Source organism: Nicotiana tomentosiformis, chromosome 2 (assembly GCF_000390325.3).
Source record: "Nicotiana tomentosiformis chromosome 2, ASM39032v3, whole genome shotgun sequence".
In the NCBI taxonomy this organism is placed as follows: Eukaryota; Viridiplantae; Streptophyta; class Magnoliopsida; order Solanales; family Solanaceae; genus Nicotiana; species Nicotiana tomentosiformis.
This window is the reverse complement of record NC_090813.1, coordinates 5,181,747-5,198,561: the sequence shown is the minus strand read 5'-3', so window position 1 is coordinate 5,198,561 and position 16,815 is coordinate 5,181,747. Positions and strand designations below refer to the sequence as shown.

Below are 16,815 nucleotides of genomic sequence, written 5' to 3'. Positions count from 1 at the left end.
TCATTGATAGAAGGACTTCCCTAGAAGAACAGTGGCCTACAAAAAGATATGGAAGTCAAATGCACCAACTAAAGTTGCTGGTTTCTCATGGATTATAGCCCACAACGGCTGTCTGATACAGGACAAACTACAGAGGAGGGGATTTCGACTATGTAATAGGTGTTCTTTAATAAGGTAATGTATATTGAAATGAGCGAGCAAAATGCTGGAAAAGAAATACAGGCAAAAGCCGAAAAACATTACAAAGAATGTAAAATGCAAAAATAAAATCAAGCATGGCTTCAGGCTCTTAACACATTTGACATTGCCATGCTGCACCAAAAACTAAGCAATAATAGACAATTCTGTTTGAGCTTAAGTATATTGTCATTCTTGTCTTTAAAAATTCTAGCATTCCTTTCCTTCCAAATTACCCAGCAGATAGCTGCAGGAATAGTGTTCCACATGGGGAAGGAGGACTTAGCATTTGCTTCTCTCTGCCAAGCCATCAAAAAATCCAGAAGAGGTGGGATATCAACAGATGTGTTCTAGTAATCCCATGATAGATAACTGGCCCTGGAAACTTATTTGGAGAACCAAGCTGCCACCAAAGGTTATCTGTTACACCTGGACAGCATTATATGAGGCATGCCTCACACAAGATAACCTGATGAAAAGGAACTTCCAGTTACCTAACAGATGCTACATGTGTCAAAAGAAAGCTGAAAGTACCTGCCACTTGCTCCTACACTGTGAGGTGGCTTCAGACATATGGTACATGTTTTTTTGCCTTTTTGGTCTCAAATGGGTCATCCCTTACACAGTCAAGGACGCTTATAAGAGCTGGAGTTTATGGAGAGTCGATGAAGCCATCAGGAAAATCTGGTCAATGGTCCCTGCTTGTATTTTCTGGTGCATTTGAACAGAGAGAAACAAGAGATATTTTGATGGAAACTCAACTTCTATAGGTTCTTTAAAGGCTATGTGTATTGCCAATTTGTTCTGTTGGTCTAGACTGTACCCTAAATATTGATCATCTTTTGGATTTCATTAGTTCCTTAGCTCTGGCTTAGCCAATTAAGTATAGGAGCCGGAATACTTTTTGTAAGCTCAAATGCCAAATCATGTACTTCTTGCATCTTCTTGATGCCATCTATTGAAATCACTTCCTTTATCAAAAAAAAAAAAAAAAAAAAAAACAGAAGAGAGCTAGGCATGCACCAGTTCAAGCCCATGATGGAAAAAACTAGGTTCCAAAGCTGGTTAGAGACACTGCAATGTAAGAACAAGTGGTTGATGTTCTCCGCATCTTCTTTACAGAGAATGCATCTATTGCAAAGGTGTAGGCCTCTCTTTTGACGGTTGTCGAGAGTGAGGCACTTGCCATTAGCCGCTATCCAGATAAAGCATTTGACCTTGTAGGGCTTGCTTCTCCAGATAGTTTTCCAATTCCAAGAGATGTTGGGAGGGGAAGGAACAGTAAGTGAGAGGTAACAGCCTTTAACTGAAAAAATTCCCTTGGAGTCGAGATTCTATTTGACATAGTCAGGTATGAAGATAAAAGAGGGATTGTTGTTAAGAAGTTGAAGCAACTGAATGTAGCTTTCAATTTCCCAGTCGTTAAGATTCCTTCTAAAAGAGATGGACAGCTTCCTAAAGGGATGAGAGTCAACCATCCCTTTCTGCTTTGCCCAGTAACAAACAACCCATGGGCTCTTCTTCTGAACATCTGGATTACAATGGATAATGCGAGAAAAATTGGATGGGGAAAGGCTGACAAGGAGCAGGAAAAGTTATGGAGGATAGCACCAGCTTGCATTAAGCGCAGCATATGGAATCAGAGAAACCCAAGATGTTTTGAAGGATAGAAGGAAAAACCAATTCTATCACACAGATCAAGTATAACTGCATTTTTCTGCTTTTTGTAAATGAAGGATTATGTAAAAGAGGCAAAGTCCATTAGACTTTATCACTATTGTGAAGAGATGGACCTTTGGCCTAACTCAATCCCAAAAACAAGCTCATGAGGTGAGGATTGCCTAAGATCATATAGTGAGACAATTAACTCATCTGTCAACCAATATGGAAAACTTAACAACTATTACGTGTAGATGATGAGAAAAGTAGTCTGTTCTTTTTCTTCTGTTTTTGCTGAACTAATCTCAGCATACATCGTAGTGCTGAAACTAATTTACTGAAAATTCACCATGTCAAAAAACAAATCAATTATTTCCTCAAAGACATATGGAAGTTAGTCCAACACAGTGAATGCAACTTTTTGGACCTAGATAAAGTGTACTATGAGCTGTAAAAGGGCCAGAAAGGTAAAGGATTTTGCTTGTGGAAAGGTTTTTTATAGGTTTATAGCTAAATCTTTTGCTCTGCCATTAGAAAAAGGCAACACAAACCAATTGTTGTGGATGGAATGGCAGACTGGTGGAGTGGATATGATGTCTCAGGCAGACCTCCATTTCAGCTGACAAAGAAGCTCAAAATGCTAAAAGGGGAATTAAGGTGTGGAAGAGGGAGATTTGAATATGTGAGAAGATAGATAACTCAAAAAAACTGTAGGCATGGGGACAAGAGGGTAGATGTGAATATGTGAAAGCTTATGAATGAGTTGAGGAGAGAAACATAAAGCTAGCATACCTCCATAAATAGAAACATAAAGCTACAGCTAACATCTACAGTATCCACCAAAAGTAGTGGACAAGAAAGAAAAATATTCAAAGATTTTGAAAGATAAATTTCATTACTGCTGCTTACGTACAGGATAAAGATAGAGGAGAAAGATTCAAGTAACCGTGAGATAAAGACCTAATGTGAAATATCATTTTTCAGAATCTGTTCATGATATAGCAAATATCAACCAAGTAAGAAGACATACTATACGCAATATGTGAAATTGGCAAATATAGATGCCAAAATAACCTCCAGAAAAGCTTCACTAGTCAAGAACTTTAATAGCATATGTTTTTGTGCTGTAATTATACCAGAAAAAACATTTTTTGACAAGGGACTATTACACACAAGTTTGAAGAGCACAACTTCTTGCAGTACATGATTCGTAGCCAGACTGACAAGACAAAAAGCATAAATACAAACTTAAGAAATTTTGGAAAGGTGTTCAAAATGCTTACTGAATCACCCCCTTTGGCTGGAGGACGGAACCTGATTGGAGGTACAAGAATGGACTCCAAAAAGAACATAGAGGGCCCAGCCACCTTGATAGGTGTATTAAGGTGCTGACCCTGAATATTACAGAAGAATGCGCACAGACGAGCTTCGTTTTCCCATAAATGCTCTATAATTTTCCTGACCTGTCAATTATAGCATAAAAAGATTGCTAAAGAGAGCACCAAATGTATATAGCAACTAAGGTATTATTATCATCAGAATAATTATGCCAAAGACTATAAGCTAGAATACATGTAACTACTAGCTTATGGCTCACGGTGGAAGCCATACCTGAGACGGTAAATGAGCTACTGAAAATAAGTCTTTCTGTTGCATCACAATAGACTCCTCATCCCCTTGCCTTCCACGTGCCATAGAATTTTCTAATCTACCCGAGGAAGCCATAGATAAGCTGGTTTCAGCTTCCCCTAATGGCTCAGTGGCATTTACCACCTCAGGGGAAAGATTTTCCTCGCTTCCACCAGTGCACTGCAGATTGAACGTTTGACTTTTTTTGATATAATTGAAAATAATTTGCTTACTTGAAATATCCTGCAGAAAGCAGCAGTTTAATACTTCATAACTGCAAGGTAATCTGTATGCCTGTAGAAGTAGTGCTGCTATTTATTTAATTCGAGAAAACATTTCACAAAAGAAATAAAAAATCATAGCAACTAATAGGCAAACTCCAGAAATTAACAGAAAATGTTGAGGATATATGATGCCTGCATCTGATGATCCTATGAGATCATGTTGAAAGCAGGTATTTCTGAAAACATTGTACACAACAAACATAACAAGAGTTCCCAGACAACCCAATCAAGAGTACCTTCCATTGTGAAAGCTCCACAGTAGGACAAATTTAAGAAAGGGTAGATATAGAAAACACAAACATGTGCACTCATGCTCAACCAGAATTATAGCAGGATGGACAATAGTACTTCGAAAGCTCACAATTAAAACAATAAAGTACCAGTGGAAATGGAAAAATAGCCACAATTAGAACATGTTAATAACAAAAGTTTATCCAAATAGAGAAGCCCCCAGGGCCCTGGTGGCAAAAGAGCAGCTTGTGATTTGTGGGTTAAGCACACGTCACAGGTTTGAACCTTGCCGCAAACAAAAGCCTGGTATTTAAGTGGAGAAGGGTAGAAGGACGGGCTTATTATCCACCGAGTGTTCGAACTGTGCAGGACCAAGACAGAATACTTGGAGTGTAAGTTCAGCGGCGAGACTCTAGGAGGGGAGGGGGAGGGGGAGGGGAGGCTGGACTCGCAGGTCATCCCTAGGAGAGGGAGTTTTTTAAGTACCTCGGATCTATTATTCAGGGGATGGGGAGATTGATGAAGATGTCGCACATCATATTGGCGCGGGATGGATGAAATGGAGACTCGCTTCCGGTATTTTGTGTGACAAGAAGGTGCCACCAAAACTTAAGGGTAAGTTCTACAAAGTGGTGATCAAACCAATGATGTTGTATGGGGCTAAGTGTTGGCCAGTCAAGATTGCTCATGTCCAGAAGATGAAGGTAGCAGAGATGAGTATGTTGAGATGGATGTGCGGGACACCAGGTTAGATAGGATCAGAAATGAGGTTATCCGCGATAAGGTGGGTGTGGCCTCTATTGAGGACAAGATGCGGGAAGCGCGGCTTAGGTGGATTGGTCATGTGAGGAGGAGGAGCACAGACGCCTCGGTGAGGAGGTGTGAGAGGTTGACATTGGAGGGCCTACGGAGAGGTAGAGGTAGGCCAAAGAAGAGGTGGGGAAAGGTGATTAGGCAAGACATGGCGCAACTTCAGCTGACCGAGGACATGACCCTTGATAGGAAGGTATGGAGGTCGAGAATTAGGGTAGTAGAGTAGGTAGCGTAGAGTGTTCATAACATTAGTATTGGCACGCATTCTCGTTTTCTGTTGGTAGTAGGCTTTTATGACTAACCGTTATTTTCTTTCATTGTTGATCACTTTACTGTCTTGTTGTTTTATTCTGCTTTTATATGGCTTTTTGATATTGCTCCTTCTTGCCTATATTTTTATTAATTTGGTACTTATACTATCCTGAGCCGAGGGTTTATTGGAAACAGCTTCTCTATCCTTACAAGGTAGGGGTAAGGTCTGCGTACACACTATCCTCCCCAGACCCCACGGTGTAGGATAATACTGGGTATGTTGTTGTTGTTGTTCGAACTGTGCATCACTGGTCCTTGGGATTTCTTGATTATCAAGAAAAAGTTTATCCAAATAGAGAATGTTAAGTTGAACATGTTATCGGCAGTGTTTTAAAAGGCGTGGGCGTAAAGCGAGGCGTTTTACATATGCCTCAGCGAGGCGTAAGCCCCGAGGCACGGGGCGTAAGCCCCATAGGTATTTGATTTTTAATATTTTATAAAATAATATAATTACAGTAAATATTTATAAACATGTAAAATTGCATAAAAAATGAAGAAAACTATAAATATGTAAAATATATATATATATATGTGTGTGTGCGCGCGCGCGCGCGCACTTCATCCCCACAAAAAACTAGTCAAAACAATCTATTATACGCTACTTAAAAGCTCAAGTAACTTGAGTCGAAAAGAATAAAGTTTTCTACATGAAGGAACAAAAAGGATGACTAACCTTCAATTTGAACTTTGAACTTGCTGCTATGAAGGAGAATGAAGTTCTCTTTGTATTTGTAAAAAACAAATTGAATATTCGTTGCTTTTGAGAGATATTAGTAGACTAGCGGACAAGATAAAGAATTGGGAAAGACCATGAATTGGGGCTTCGATCAATAAAAAAGGTCTTGACTTTTAAATTTAATACATTTTAGTTCCTTTTTAAAACTTTTGAGTAATTACTAAGCTGAATTTTGAAAATTTGGATATTATATGAAGGATTTATTCAACAAATTTTGTTTTAATTTGAAAAACTCTCTAGGGCTTACGCCTCACTAAAAAAACTCGCCCCGAACGCCCGGGCATACGCCCCGAATTGCTGGGCGTACGCCTCTTGAGACTTTCGTCCCACACCATTGCCCCGGGGCGTTTTTGATGCACCTCGCCCCAGGGCTCGCCCCGAAAACGCCTTTTATAACACTGGTTATAGGAAGCTGCAATTATGGAAATTTGCAGGACGGCTAAAGCAACACTTGCAGATATAAACAAATAAATTATGCAATATAGACTGAGAAAAAGAACAGTTGTCAAGCTGTTTAGTTCTTCACCTATTGAACACGGTTTTCTTTTTTTTTCTTTTTGTTGTACTTTCACTGGGGATCGCAAGTTGTGGAGGGAGGCTAATTTTAAAAAAAGAATTTGTGATAGCTTATACCAGGGAAAGAGGACTTATGTTTCAACCCGAGGCTAAACTCTGTCGGGTTTGAATAAACACCTGTTTGACCACCACTAGATTAACATCTCACCAGTCATGCTCTCGAGGTTAACAACCTTTTTTAATCAGTAAAAGGTAAAATTTTATTTAAAAAAACTGTCAGCCAGTACCAAGATGATACTGCAGCATTAAAAAAATAGCCGACTGGAAGCAGATCCCTCAAACCTGAAGGGAATCTAGGAAATCCAGCATTACATCAACTGAAAAATCAAAAGAGGCACTACACCATAACTTTAGATTCCGAATACATCTATTTTTAACAAAACTGATATTCTCCTTGCTTCCTTTAAAGCACCTATAATTTCTTTCAAATCCAGCCATACTGTCCACACAACCAAGTCGTCTTCTGCTTTTCCTAAAAGGTTGTCCTTGTCATCTGCATAAAGCTTGCTTGATGTTGGCAGGTATCACCCGATGAATCCCCATACAAGTTCAAGAACATACACCATATTTGCCAAACAAACCTGAAATGCAACAGCAGATGATTCACTATCTCCCATTTTTTCTGCAAAAGTAGCACCAGCTGCAAAGATTAAATCCCCTTCTCTGCAAATTTTCCTGCCTCAAACATGCTTCATGTGTTGCAATCACCCAAAGCAAAAAACTTTGCTTGGAGCCTTGGTTTCCAAATAACTTTCAAAGGCCACACACCATCATTTCTAGACAATTTCTTCAACAACAGCGTACAACAGGAGCTCGCAGAGAAAATTCCATCCTTCTTTCCTAACAAGAAAAATGAATCCCTTGCGAACTATCTACCACAATACCTTCTGCAGCATTTAGTAGAAGTCCAACTCTTTCTATTTCACAATCACAAAAACAAAACCTTCTAAAGAATTTGGACCATTTCTCGATTTGTGCGTCATCCTTGCGCAGGGGCCATGCTAATCTTAACAGCCTAGTGTACATGTAATAAAGCTTTTATGAAACTATCCATATCTTCAATTGGTTTCTCCCAAGGCAAAGAGGTGGGAAATGGTATTGACTTAAGGAGTATTTATTTGAAGAGGTGAGAGATAAAGTATTAGGAACGGAATGCTGGCTTGAAGAGGTAAGAGAGATTGTATTATTCTACCACATGCCCAACAGTCGATCAGGCAAGAACGAAGAGTAGACGACCATGGGAGATCAGAGTTTGAATCAACCGAGGCAAACAAGTGATTTCTTTCCATCTACTTAAACTAAACTTTAATGGGCAGAGTTACTCGATACTTTTCCTGGTGGAAGGATGTAGCACGCGTTGGACAGTCAAGGTACACGCAAGGTGACCTAGAAACCAACGCCATCCCCCAAAAGAGAAAAATTTGGTAATTCTTCCACAGAACCATGAATGGCTACAAACTACAAATTTCCCATATGTACCTAAGTGCTGGATTTGTTTCAGAGCACTGTCGGCAATAAAATGATATGGCATGCTATTTTTTAGAAAATGATACGTCAAGCTTAGGACAAAAAGCATCTACTCTATAACACAATCAATACTTCATTCAGTAACATCAGAAGCTCATACAACATGACATCCAAGAAATCTGAACAATGCATCTTTTTTAAAGGGAATCTGAACGACGCATTAAAGAGACCAATGTGATGCAATGAAACATACCATATGAAACCGTCCAAAACTCGGTTTATTGATCTTTGGATTTTTAGTTTCACAATTGCTGCATTTCTCAGATTTAGTCTTGAGAATTCTATCGATAACTGCCATAGCTTCAGTAAACTGGAAATTGTCCCAAGATGGCCTCTTATTGTACTCAGAACGATCTTGCAAATTTAAATCATCCGTTGTACATGACATATGGCTCCCTTCACTTTCCTCCCGATCAGCAGAGTTATCAGGAGAGAGAACATCCATGGTTTTGGCCCCAATAACGTCACCCTTTGCGATTAACTCTAATTCAGAGACACACTTTTCAACCTAACTCAGACAAGAAATGTAGAGTATTAGTAAGGAAAAAATATATTGCAATACAAGTGCTAAAGGAAAGAACTAATAATACTTTCTTAAAAAGACTTGCCTCTTCTTTTGATGCCCTAAAATGAAAGCAATAAAAGCATGTTCGTTGCAGAAGATTGTGCAGCATATTGAAAAGCAGGGGATTGAAGACCGGCGAAACAAGTTCAATATGACCACAGTGACCAGGGCAGTGAACTGTACCTTGACCACATGACTTACATCTGAACAGGTCATTAAATAGCGAAATCAACAGAAAGACTTAAGAAAGAAAAAGCATCCAACAGAACAAGAACAAATTGAACTTTTTTTTTTGAGAAGGTAACATTTTTTGTATATGCATATATTTACTGGACCAAGGTACTACAGTCAAACAAATTGAACATAACGAGCTACAAACATTTTCCATGCGCAAATATATTTCTCAAATATATTAACTTAACCAAAAGACAAACAGTACTATAATTATCAAATCCAAATCATTACACTAGCACTTTAGCATAGTGTGGCACTCAATAGAAAATACACTTCCCAATCAAGTTTGGATTTCCATAGAAAGAAATCCAAATAGTTAACAGGTGCTATATGTGTACAGAGGAGGCAGAAACTATCAATCATCTATTCCTACACTGCGGAGCTGCCACGCAGTTGAGGGCCTTGAGGCAATTATTCTTGAACATCTTGGGACTTAAATGGGTGATGTCAAGCATTACTGCTGAGTTACTGTCTTGCTGGAATAGAAAGGGACTATCAAAGCAAATGAAGAAAGATTGGAATACAATACCAGCAGCTATTTGGTGGCGCATACGGAAAGAGAAGGACATGAAAACTCATTCTTGAAGATCAAATCAGACCGCATTTTGTCAATATTTTTTGGTGTAAATATGATTGGACAGATGATAGTGAAACCAGTGTTTAGAAAAGCGATCGCTTCGTCGCTTTAAGCGCGAAGCGACGCGACGCGACTCAGTGTCGCTTCTAGCTGCCTGAGGCGACTCGACCGAGGGAAGCGCACGCTTCAACGGAGGAAGCGACGAAGCGACGAAGCGAGTAAAGCGACGAAGCGATCGCTTCTGTTAAAAAAGCGACATTGAGTCTGTTTTTTTAAAAAGAGGGCCCTTTTTTAAAAAGAGGGCCCTTTTTTAAAAGAAAAAAACTTTGGGTCTGTTTTTTTATTATACAAAACAGACCCTAAATTGACAAAAATTGGCCATTTCTTCTTCTCTCTTCTACGATCGAGGTCGACCAAAGCCTAGGGTTCTTCATCGACATTTCTGACCAGTCCAGGTAATTTTCTTCTTCTCCTTTCTTCTTCTCTTTTTTTTCTTTCTTCTTTCTTTCTTCTTCTTGGTCCTGTCAGATTCTGCTTTTTTTTCTTTCTTTTTCCTTCTTTCTTCCTTCTTCTTCTTCGTTTATCTCTGAGACCCTGACAGTCCAGTTTGCACTGTTCAGACTTCAGCGTCTTCTTCTTCCCTTTATCTCTAACCCATTTTGTTTTTCCCCCCTTTTATTCTTCTTATTTATTACTTTTAATATGTATTTTAGTTTATAAAATTAATTATTATTTATATATGTTATATTTTTCAGTTTATTTGATTTTTTTAATGTATATTTCAGCATATAAAACTAATTATTATTTATATATGTTATATTTTTCAGTTTATTTGATTTTTTAATGTATATTTCAGTATATAAAGTTAATTATTATTTATATATGTTATATTTTTCAGTTTATTTGATTAATTTTATATGTATTTCATTTTAGAAAATTAATTATTAGTATATAAAGTTAATTATTATTTATATATGTTATATTTTTCAGTTTATTTGATTAATTTTATATGTATTTCACTTTAGAAAATTAATTATTATATATACATATATATATATATATATATGTTATATTTTAGTTTATTTGATTTTTTTAATGTATATTTCAGTATATAAAATTAATTATTATTTATATATGTTATATTTTTCAGTTTATTTGATTTTCTTAATGTATTTTTCAGTATATAAAATTAATTATTATATATATGTTATGTTTTCAGTTTATTTGATTAATTTTATATGTATTTCATTTTAGAAAATTATATATGTTATATTTTAGTTTATTTGATTTTTTTAATGTGTATTTCGGTTTATAAAATTAATTATTATATATATTATACGTATTTTCAGTTTATTTGATTATGTATTTTCTTATATCTTAATAGGGATTTCAAAATGTCTCAAAGATCGAAAGATAAAAACCCGGCTTGGCGATATGGCGATAGAGTTAATGAGAAGAATACAAATATTGTATGCAAGTTTTGTAACAAGATTACAACGGGTGGAATTTATCGCTTTAAATTCCATCTTATTGGTGGCGATAGAAACGTCACAAGTTGTCTGAAATGTCCACCGGAGGTGAGGGATGAAATAAAGAATTTTGTTGAGAAGAAGAAGGAGCAAAAAAATCAAATGAGTCATCAACCATTGGTGACCAATCTTGATGATGATGGTGATGATGATATTGAAGAATTGTCACTTCCAACAAAACGGGGAAGAGATGCAATCTCTTCAAGCCATGGATCGACGGGTACGAGTAGGACTAAAGGTCCTATAGATTGCTATTTCCCAAAGAAGCCGGAAGGAAAGAGCGGTGGAAAAGATGTACAAAAAATTGCTAAGGACATTTTGAGGGATCGTGCAGTTAGAGCTTTTGCACGATGGGTCTATGATGCTGGGCTCCCCTTCAATTGTGTCAACTATACTGACACTTTTGGAGACTTTATTGAGGCCGTTGGTCAATACGGACCTGGAATGAAGCCTCCCACTTATCATGAAATCAGAGGTCCTTATCTAAATAAGGAAGTGGAGGAGACTAATAAAATTGTGGAGGAACATAAAGTTGCGTGGAACAAGTATGGCTGCTCCATTATGATGGATAAGTGGACGGCAAGAACTGGGAAAATGATTATTAACGTGTTGGTGAATTCTCCCAAGGGAAGTTTATTTCTTGAGTCCATTGATGCTAGCGACTCATCCACTGACCACATCAAAATGTTCACCTTGTTTCAGAACACCATTGAAAAGATTGGCCCAAGCAAAGTTGTTCAAGTGGTCACTGATAATGCGAGTGAAAATGTGAAAGCGGGTGGCATGGTGGAAGGAGCGTACAAGAATGTCTATTGGACTCCATGTGCGGCTCATTGTATCAACTTAATCTTCGGGGACATTTTCAAGGAAAAACCCTTCTCTACAGTTTTTGGCCAGGGCGTTAGGGTACATTCTTATATTTCTCAGCGGCCCTTGTTATTGAATATGATGAGAAGATTCACCGGACAAAAAAATTTGGTGAAACCGGGCAAGACAAGGTTCGCCACTGCTTTCTTGACTTTACATAGTATCCACTTGCAAAAATCCAATTTGAGAAAGTTGTTCACTTCAGAGGAATGGAGCAAGAGTAAATTTGCAAAGGAAAGTGCAGGGAAAGATGTTGCACGCATTATTCTTTCTTATTCTTTTTGGAATAATGTCCTTCATGCTCTTAAAATTGGTGGCCCTTTGGTTAAAGTACTCCGTTTGGTGGATGGGGAGCAAAAACCACCAATGGGCTACCTCTATGAAGCTATGGATAGGGCCAAGGAGGCTATTCAAGCATCATTCACTGATGAGCAGAAATATGCAAAGGTCTTTCAGATCATTGATGCAAGATGGAGTGAGCAACTTCATAGACCTTTGCATGCAGCTGGACTTATTCTGAACCCGTCACTCTTTTATGATCAGCATGAGAATAATTCATTGGCTAGAGAAGTGTGGACAGGATTCCATGAGGTTGTTATCAAGTTGACCCCAGATGAAGACATGCAAGAAAAGATAGTAGATCAGCTTGCTATTTACAAGGCAGCTGAGGGACTTTTTAAGCTCCGACTTGCTATTAAACAAAGAAAGACGAAATCGCCAGGTGACCAAGTGCTTCTATATTTTATAGCTCTAACTTTAATGTATTTTTTATACTTATTAACTCTTGAATTTTTTTTTCACTTCTATAGTTGAGTGGTGGGACCAATATGGTGTAGACTCCGGATTTACAGACTTTCGCCATCAGAGTTCTAAGTTTAACTTGTAGCTCATCCGGATGTGAAAGGAACTGGAGCGTTTTTGAACACGTGAGAAATAAAAAAAATTATTTCGTGTTTTGAGATAAAGTAAATTATATCTCAATTGTCCCAACTCCTACTAATTAGTTGACACATCTTGTTTGCAGATTCATACAAAGAAGAGGAATCAACTAACCTTGAAGCGCCTCCATAATCTAGTGTTCATAAAATACAATAGAGCATTGAGGCGTCGCTACAACCACTGCAATCTAATTGATCCAATTCTTTTGGACAATATTGATGAGGCTAATGAGTGGCTAACCGGAGTCCCCGAAAATTGTGAAGATGAAGAAGTATTTGAAGGCGATTCTAATTTCACTTGGGGTGATGTTGCGGTTGCTAGTGGAGTTGGGGAGAATCCTTATGGTTTAAGGGGGAATACTTCAAGTTCAAGCTCGATTAGGAAGGGAAAAAGTGTGGCTACTACAAGTCGATCCCTATCCCTAATTGATGAAGATGAAAGTGATCATGAAGAGGAAGAGGAGGGGGAGGAGGAAGATGACGAGCAATATGAAGATAATAGAGGAATTCAAGATTTTGACAATCTTGAAGAAGAACAAGAAGAGTAGAAGAATAAGAGGTTGATTCTAGTAATTTAGTAGCTTTGATTTTGACAATTTGAACTTTTTGATTATTTATAATTTTATATTGTGTGTTTGCAAGGTTTACATTATGTTTTTTAAGAATTGCGCTTCACTTTAATAAAGCGTGCGCTTCGCTTTGCGCTTCGCTTTTGAAGCGAGGCGAGCCCTTGTCGCTTTTTTGCGCTTCTCGCTCTTAAAAACACTGAGTGAAACCCTGCTAGAATTCATAGAATCTTTTGTATGGACACACAGGGTTTTCTTTTTCTCTCTTTGGTTATTTTCTGGGATGTAACAACAGCACTCACTCAGTGCTGGTCTTTTGATATCTATAATACCTTACCATTTCTCAAAAAAAAAGTTAAACAGCATCTAAATCCAGATTTTAAGATATAGATGTTTATGCCTGTTAGCATCTTCCTGTAAGCTACAAGATGTGTCTGATGAGAACAGCACGGTTGATTTCGTTGACTCATTACAGGAGCACAAGGGGAGCCCTTTCCTTTTGTTTTTATATAGGGGAGCCTCCCATTTTTGTGATGTCCAGCACAAATTTTGTGCTCGGCTGCTTTCTGTTAATAGAATTTAACTACTGATCAAAAATATATATACACACACATCAATTTACTTATTAAAACAAATGTCAACTTATGATTAATACTAACAAAATTTACAAAAACTTGCATCAATTTACCTATCTAAGCAAATATCAATTTATGATTGAAGGTAACAAAATTTACAGAAGCTTACTGAGATCTCTCACTAAGGGGACCCATTGCTGGATCGTAGAGCCCACCAGGCAGTGGTCCGCCTAATGTATCAAGCAAGTTAGGGCTTGTAACTTTTATAACACTATGCTTACGAACTTCTTCATCCGTCATAAAACTGAAGTGAACAGCCTCAACGGCCTCTGATGCACCCTATAAAAGCAGCAATCGTCCTTGTTACATAACCACAAAAGAATATACATCCAGAATACATGTAGCCTAAAGTATTTTTCAGACAAAGCAGGTAATGTTACTGATAGTATACTATCACCCTATTAGCACTTTGGGAATCAGTGGGAGATTATAAGTATAACAAATTAGTGACATGGAGCATTTACATGAAGCTAACATGTTTCAAACAGTATGGCTAAGTGGTCAATAAAGTTGGGACGAACTATGGAAGACCAAGATTTTGAATAAAAAAACTAGGTAATTCTTCTCATTTGTCAAATTCTTGGTGAACAGAGTTACCGGGTACCTAGGTTCCAGAGGTAGGTGAGAGGAGCAACTACCAGGTGGAGGTAGGGGTAAGTTGACCGGACACCTCAAAACATAAACAAATAATAAAAATTACGTAAGTGGTGGAGCTAGCTCGGAGAAAGAGGGTTCATTCAAATCCCTTTTGATGAAAATTATACCGTGCAAATAGGTTAAAAAGAAGTTTTTTGAGCTATATATAAGCTGTTGAATCCACTGAGGAAAAATTATAATAATAAAGTGGCAAAGAAGGTTCAAAAATCCTTTAGGTCATGACTTCAAATTCTAGGTGTGACATTTTTCGAATCCTCTTTATATAAGATCCTGGCTCCACCACTGGTATACACAGCTCAGAACTTCAAATTCACTAAAAATTATGTTTTATCGTTGAAAATCATTAAGAAAAAGGATAGTTAAGCATATAGATACCATTGATTCTGCCGGAGAAAGAATAATACGAGGAGAGGTTCGGCAAAAAAATCAAAAGAACAAAAACAAATATAAACTAAAAGTTTGAAAATAAAAAGAGATACCTGAGCCATCTTCAAGTTCCAGTTGGAACAATTTAAACTTCAATATTCAACCCCAGCTTGGGAAAATTAAGCCTGTAAATATTTGAGCTGGAAGGGGTGAAGCAATACTTGTGGAAAATTTTTGTAAGAGAAAAACAACTAAACCCACTTCTCTCTGCGCCGTTAGAGGGAGGGAAATTGACGAGATGTTTTTTTGTACTTTGGCTTGGAGGCTGTGGAGGAGGTTTGAAGAAAAGGGGTTTAACACCAAGGGTTTAGTAGCAAGTAGCAACAGCAGTATTAATATTTCTTTTGCTGCTTTAATAAATAAAAAATAAAAATTCCTCTCCCCATTTCCACTGTCCTCACTCGTTTTCTTTGTTCTTTTTTCTTTTTCTTAAACTAATTTTAGGATATAGGTTTTGCGTGTATCTCATATTAATGATTATCAATACACATTTTAAAAAAATATTATTAAGCATTGTATTTACATATTTTACTGGATACGAAATTTAAAAAAACAGAGAAGACTTTAGTACTTATAGTGTAAAATGAGGTACATATATTTTGTGTAGATATAACGGTAAATTATTTCTAAATAAAAAAAAGAATTTTTTTTTTACGGGCTAAAAAGAAAATAATTTCACGTAAAGAAATAAGTATTTAGCTAATTCAATAAAGGAAAATGTTGGTCGGCTCGGCGAAGGAATATGTCTTATTGTGATTTTTGCCGTTGTCTCCAATTAATGAAGTTATATGGTAGTCTTCTTTTCTTTCTCTCCAAATCCATCTCTCTTTCTCTCTTTCTTTTAATATTCTTAATTATTTTTTTGTTATTTATTCTAATTGTTGATTATAATTTTTAAATATTGTGCAGAAAAGCTTGATAAGGAAAAATATATTACTCGACTATAAAGTTAAAAGAGTTCAAATATTAAACTATAGTCATGTTATATTATTTAAATAAAAAAATTATACTATAAGATAATTTTAATTGATTTTGAAAATCTAAATAACAAGACTTTTGACACAGTTTACATAAAGAAGGATTTACAAACTTTTTGTTGGTTTTAAAATTGGATATGAAACCATTTTTGTTACCAAAACTACCTAGCTTTCAACTTCTTGATTTTGAAATTCATATAGTAGGACTTGTAAATAGTTCAATAAAAGAAACGTTTAATAATCAATATCTTTGTTGATATCAAAGTCCTATATATAGAAAAATAATTAAATGGCATTTTTTACCAAAAAATATTGAATGAGATTTTTATTCAATGTGAAATATTTTTTTTAATAACGTTGATTCATATTATAATTTCGTGCTTTTATAATAGTACATTGTATTTTCTCTGAAACAACAAAATTATATTTTTTTGGAATATTTTATGAATATTATTGTTATTTATACAACCTAATAACTAAAAAGATTGAATATTTGTAGCAAGAGATGATCATGAACAGGATACATAAAATATTATTCATTATTTACCTGAAATAATAAAAATTGACAAAATTCTGGGTGGATGCAAAGTCACTAATTGCCAAAATACTTTATACAATGTTTGGATAGATTGTGTCGTTTGTCATCGTTTCATGATATCACACACCAGCAATATGAAGAATAAACTTGCAATATTATAAAGAAAAATTATTATACAGGGTAAAATTACTATATAAAAAAGTAGGGTAAATGATAAAATAAAATTATTTAATAATAATGAAGGGTGAGATTGAGATAAAAAGACAAGGTAACGACGCGATCACAACAAATCAGTCATTACATAAAGTGGCACATTTCGTCGTTATGTAACGACGGATTTATGTAATAACCCAAAAAATTTT

The 16,815-nt window shown here is 36.4% G+C and overlaps 2 protein-coding genes and 1 non-coding gene across 3 annotated transcripts in view; 1 reads left to right on the top strand and 2 right to left on the bottom strand.

Annotated features, from left to right (window-relative positions):
* Positions 1 to 15,244, bottom strand: part of LOC104099855 (DNA-directed RNA polymerase I subunit 1) — a 31,585-nt gene extending 16,341 nt beyond the window's left edge. The window contains exons 1-6 of the mRNA XM_070194923.1: positions 14,992 to 15,244; positions 13,965 to 14,134; positions 8,553 to 8,712; positions 8,138 to 8,452; positions 3,448 to 3,708; positions 3,120 to 3,299 (exon numbers count right to left, since the gene is read on the bottom strand). Of these exons, the coding sequence (XP_070051024.1) occupies positions 3,120 to 3,299; positions 3,448 to 3,708; positions 8,138 to 8,452; positions 8,553 to 8,712; positions 13,965 to 14,134; positions 14,992 to 15,000 (1,095 nt within the window). The 5' untranslated portion in view covers positions 15,001 to 15,244. The remainder of the gene's footprint in view (positions 1 to 3,119; positions 3,300 to 3,447; positions 3,709 to 8,137; positions 8,453 to 8,552; positions 8,713 to 13,964; positions 14,135 to 14,991) is intronic.
* On the bottom strand, positions 7,367 to 7,465 carry LOC117277640 (U6 spliceosomal RNA). The gene has a single exon (XR_004507952.1). It is a non-coding gene; the product is annotated as a U6 spliceosomal RNA (small nuclear RNA).
* LOC104117956 (uncharacterized) lies at positions 10,715 to 13,117 on the top strand. The gene is made up of 3 exons (XM_070194884.1): positions 10,715 to 12,437; positions 12,526 to 12,642; positions 12,741 to 13,117. Exons 1-2 carry the CDS (start codon positions 10,715 to 10,717, stop codon positions 12,600 to 12,602), a joined length of 1,800 nt encoding a protein of 599 aa, XP_070050985.1. The 3' UTR covers positions 12,603 to 12,642; positions 12,741 to 13,117.
* Positions 15,245 to 16,815: the final 1,571 nt, after the last annotated feature.

Excerpts from the sequence above, each read along its gene's own strand:
- LOC104117956 (XM_070194884.1), top strand. The coding sequence starts at position 10,715 with ATGTCTCAAAGATCGAAAGATAAAAACCCGGCTTGGCGATATGGCGAT. Across the intron at positions 12,438-12,525 it reads AAGAAAGACGAAATCGCCAG|TTGAGTGGTGGGACCAATAT; the intron begins GTGACCAAGTGC and ends TCACTTCTATAG.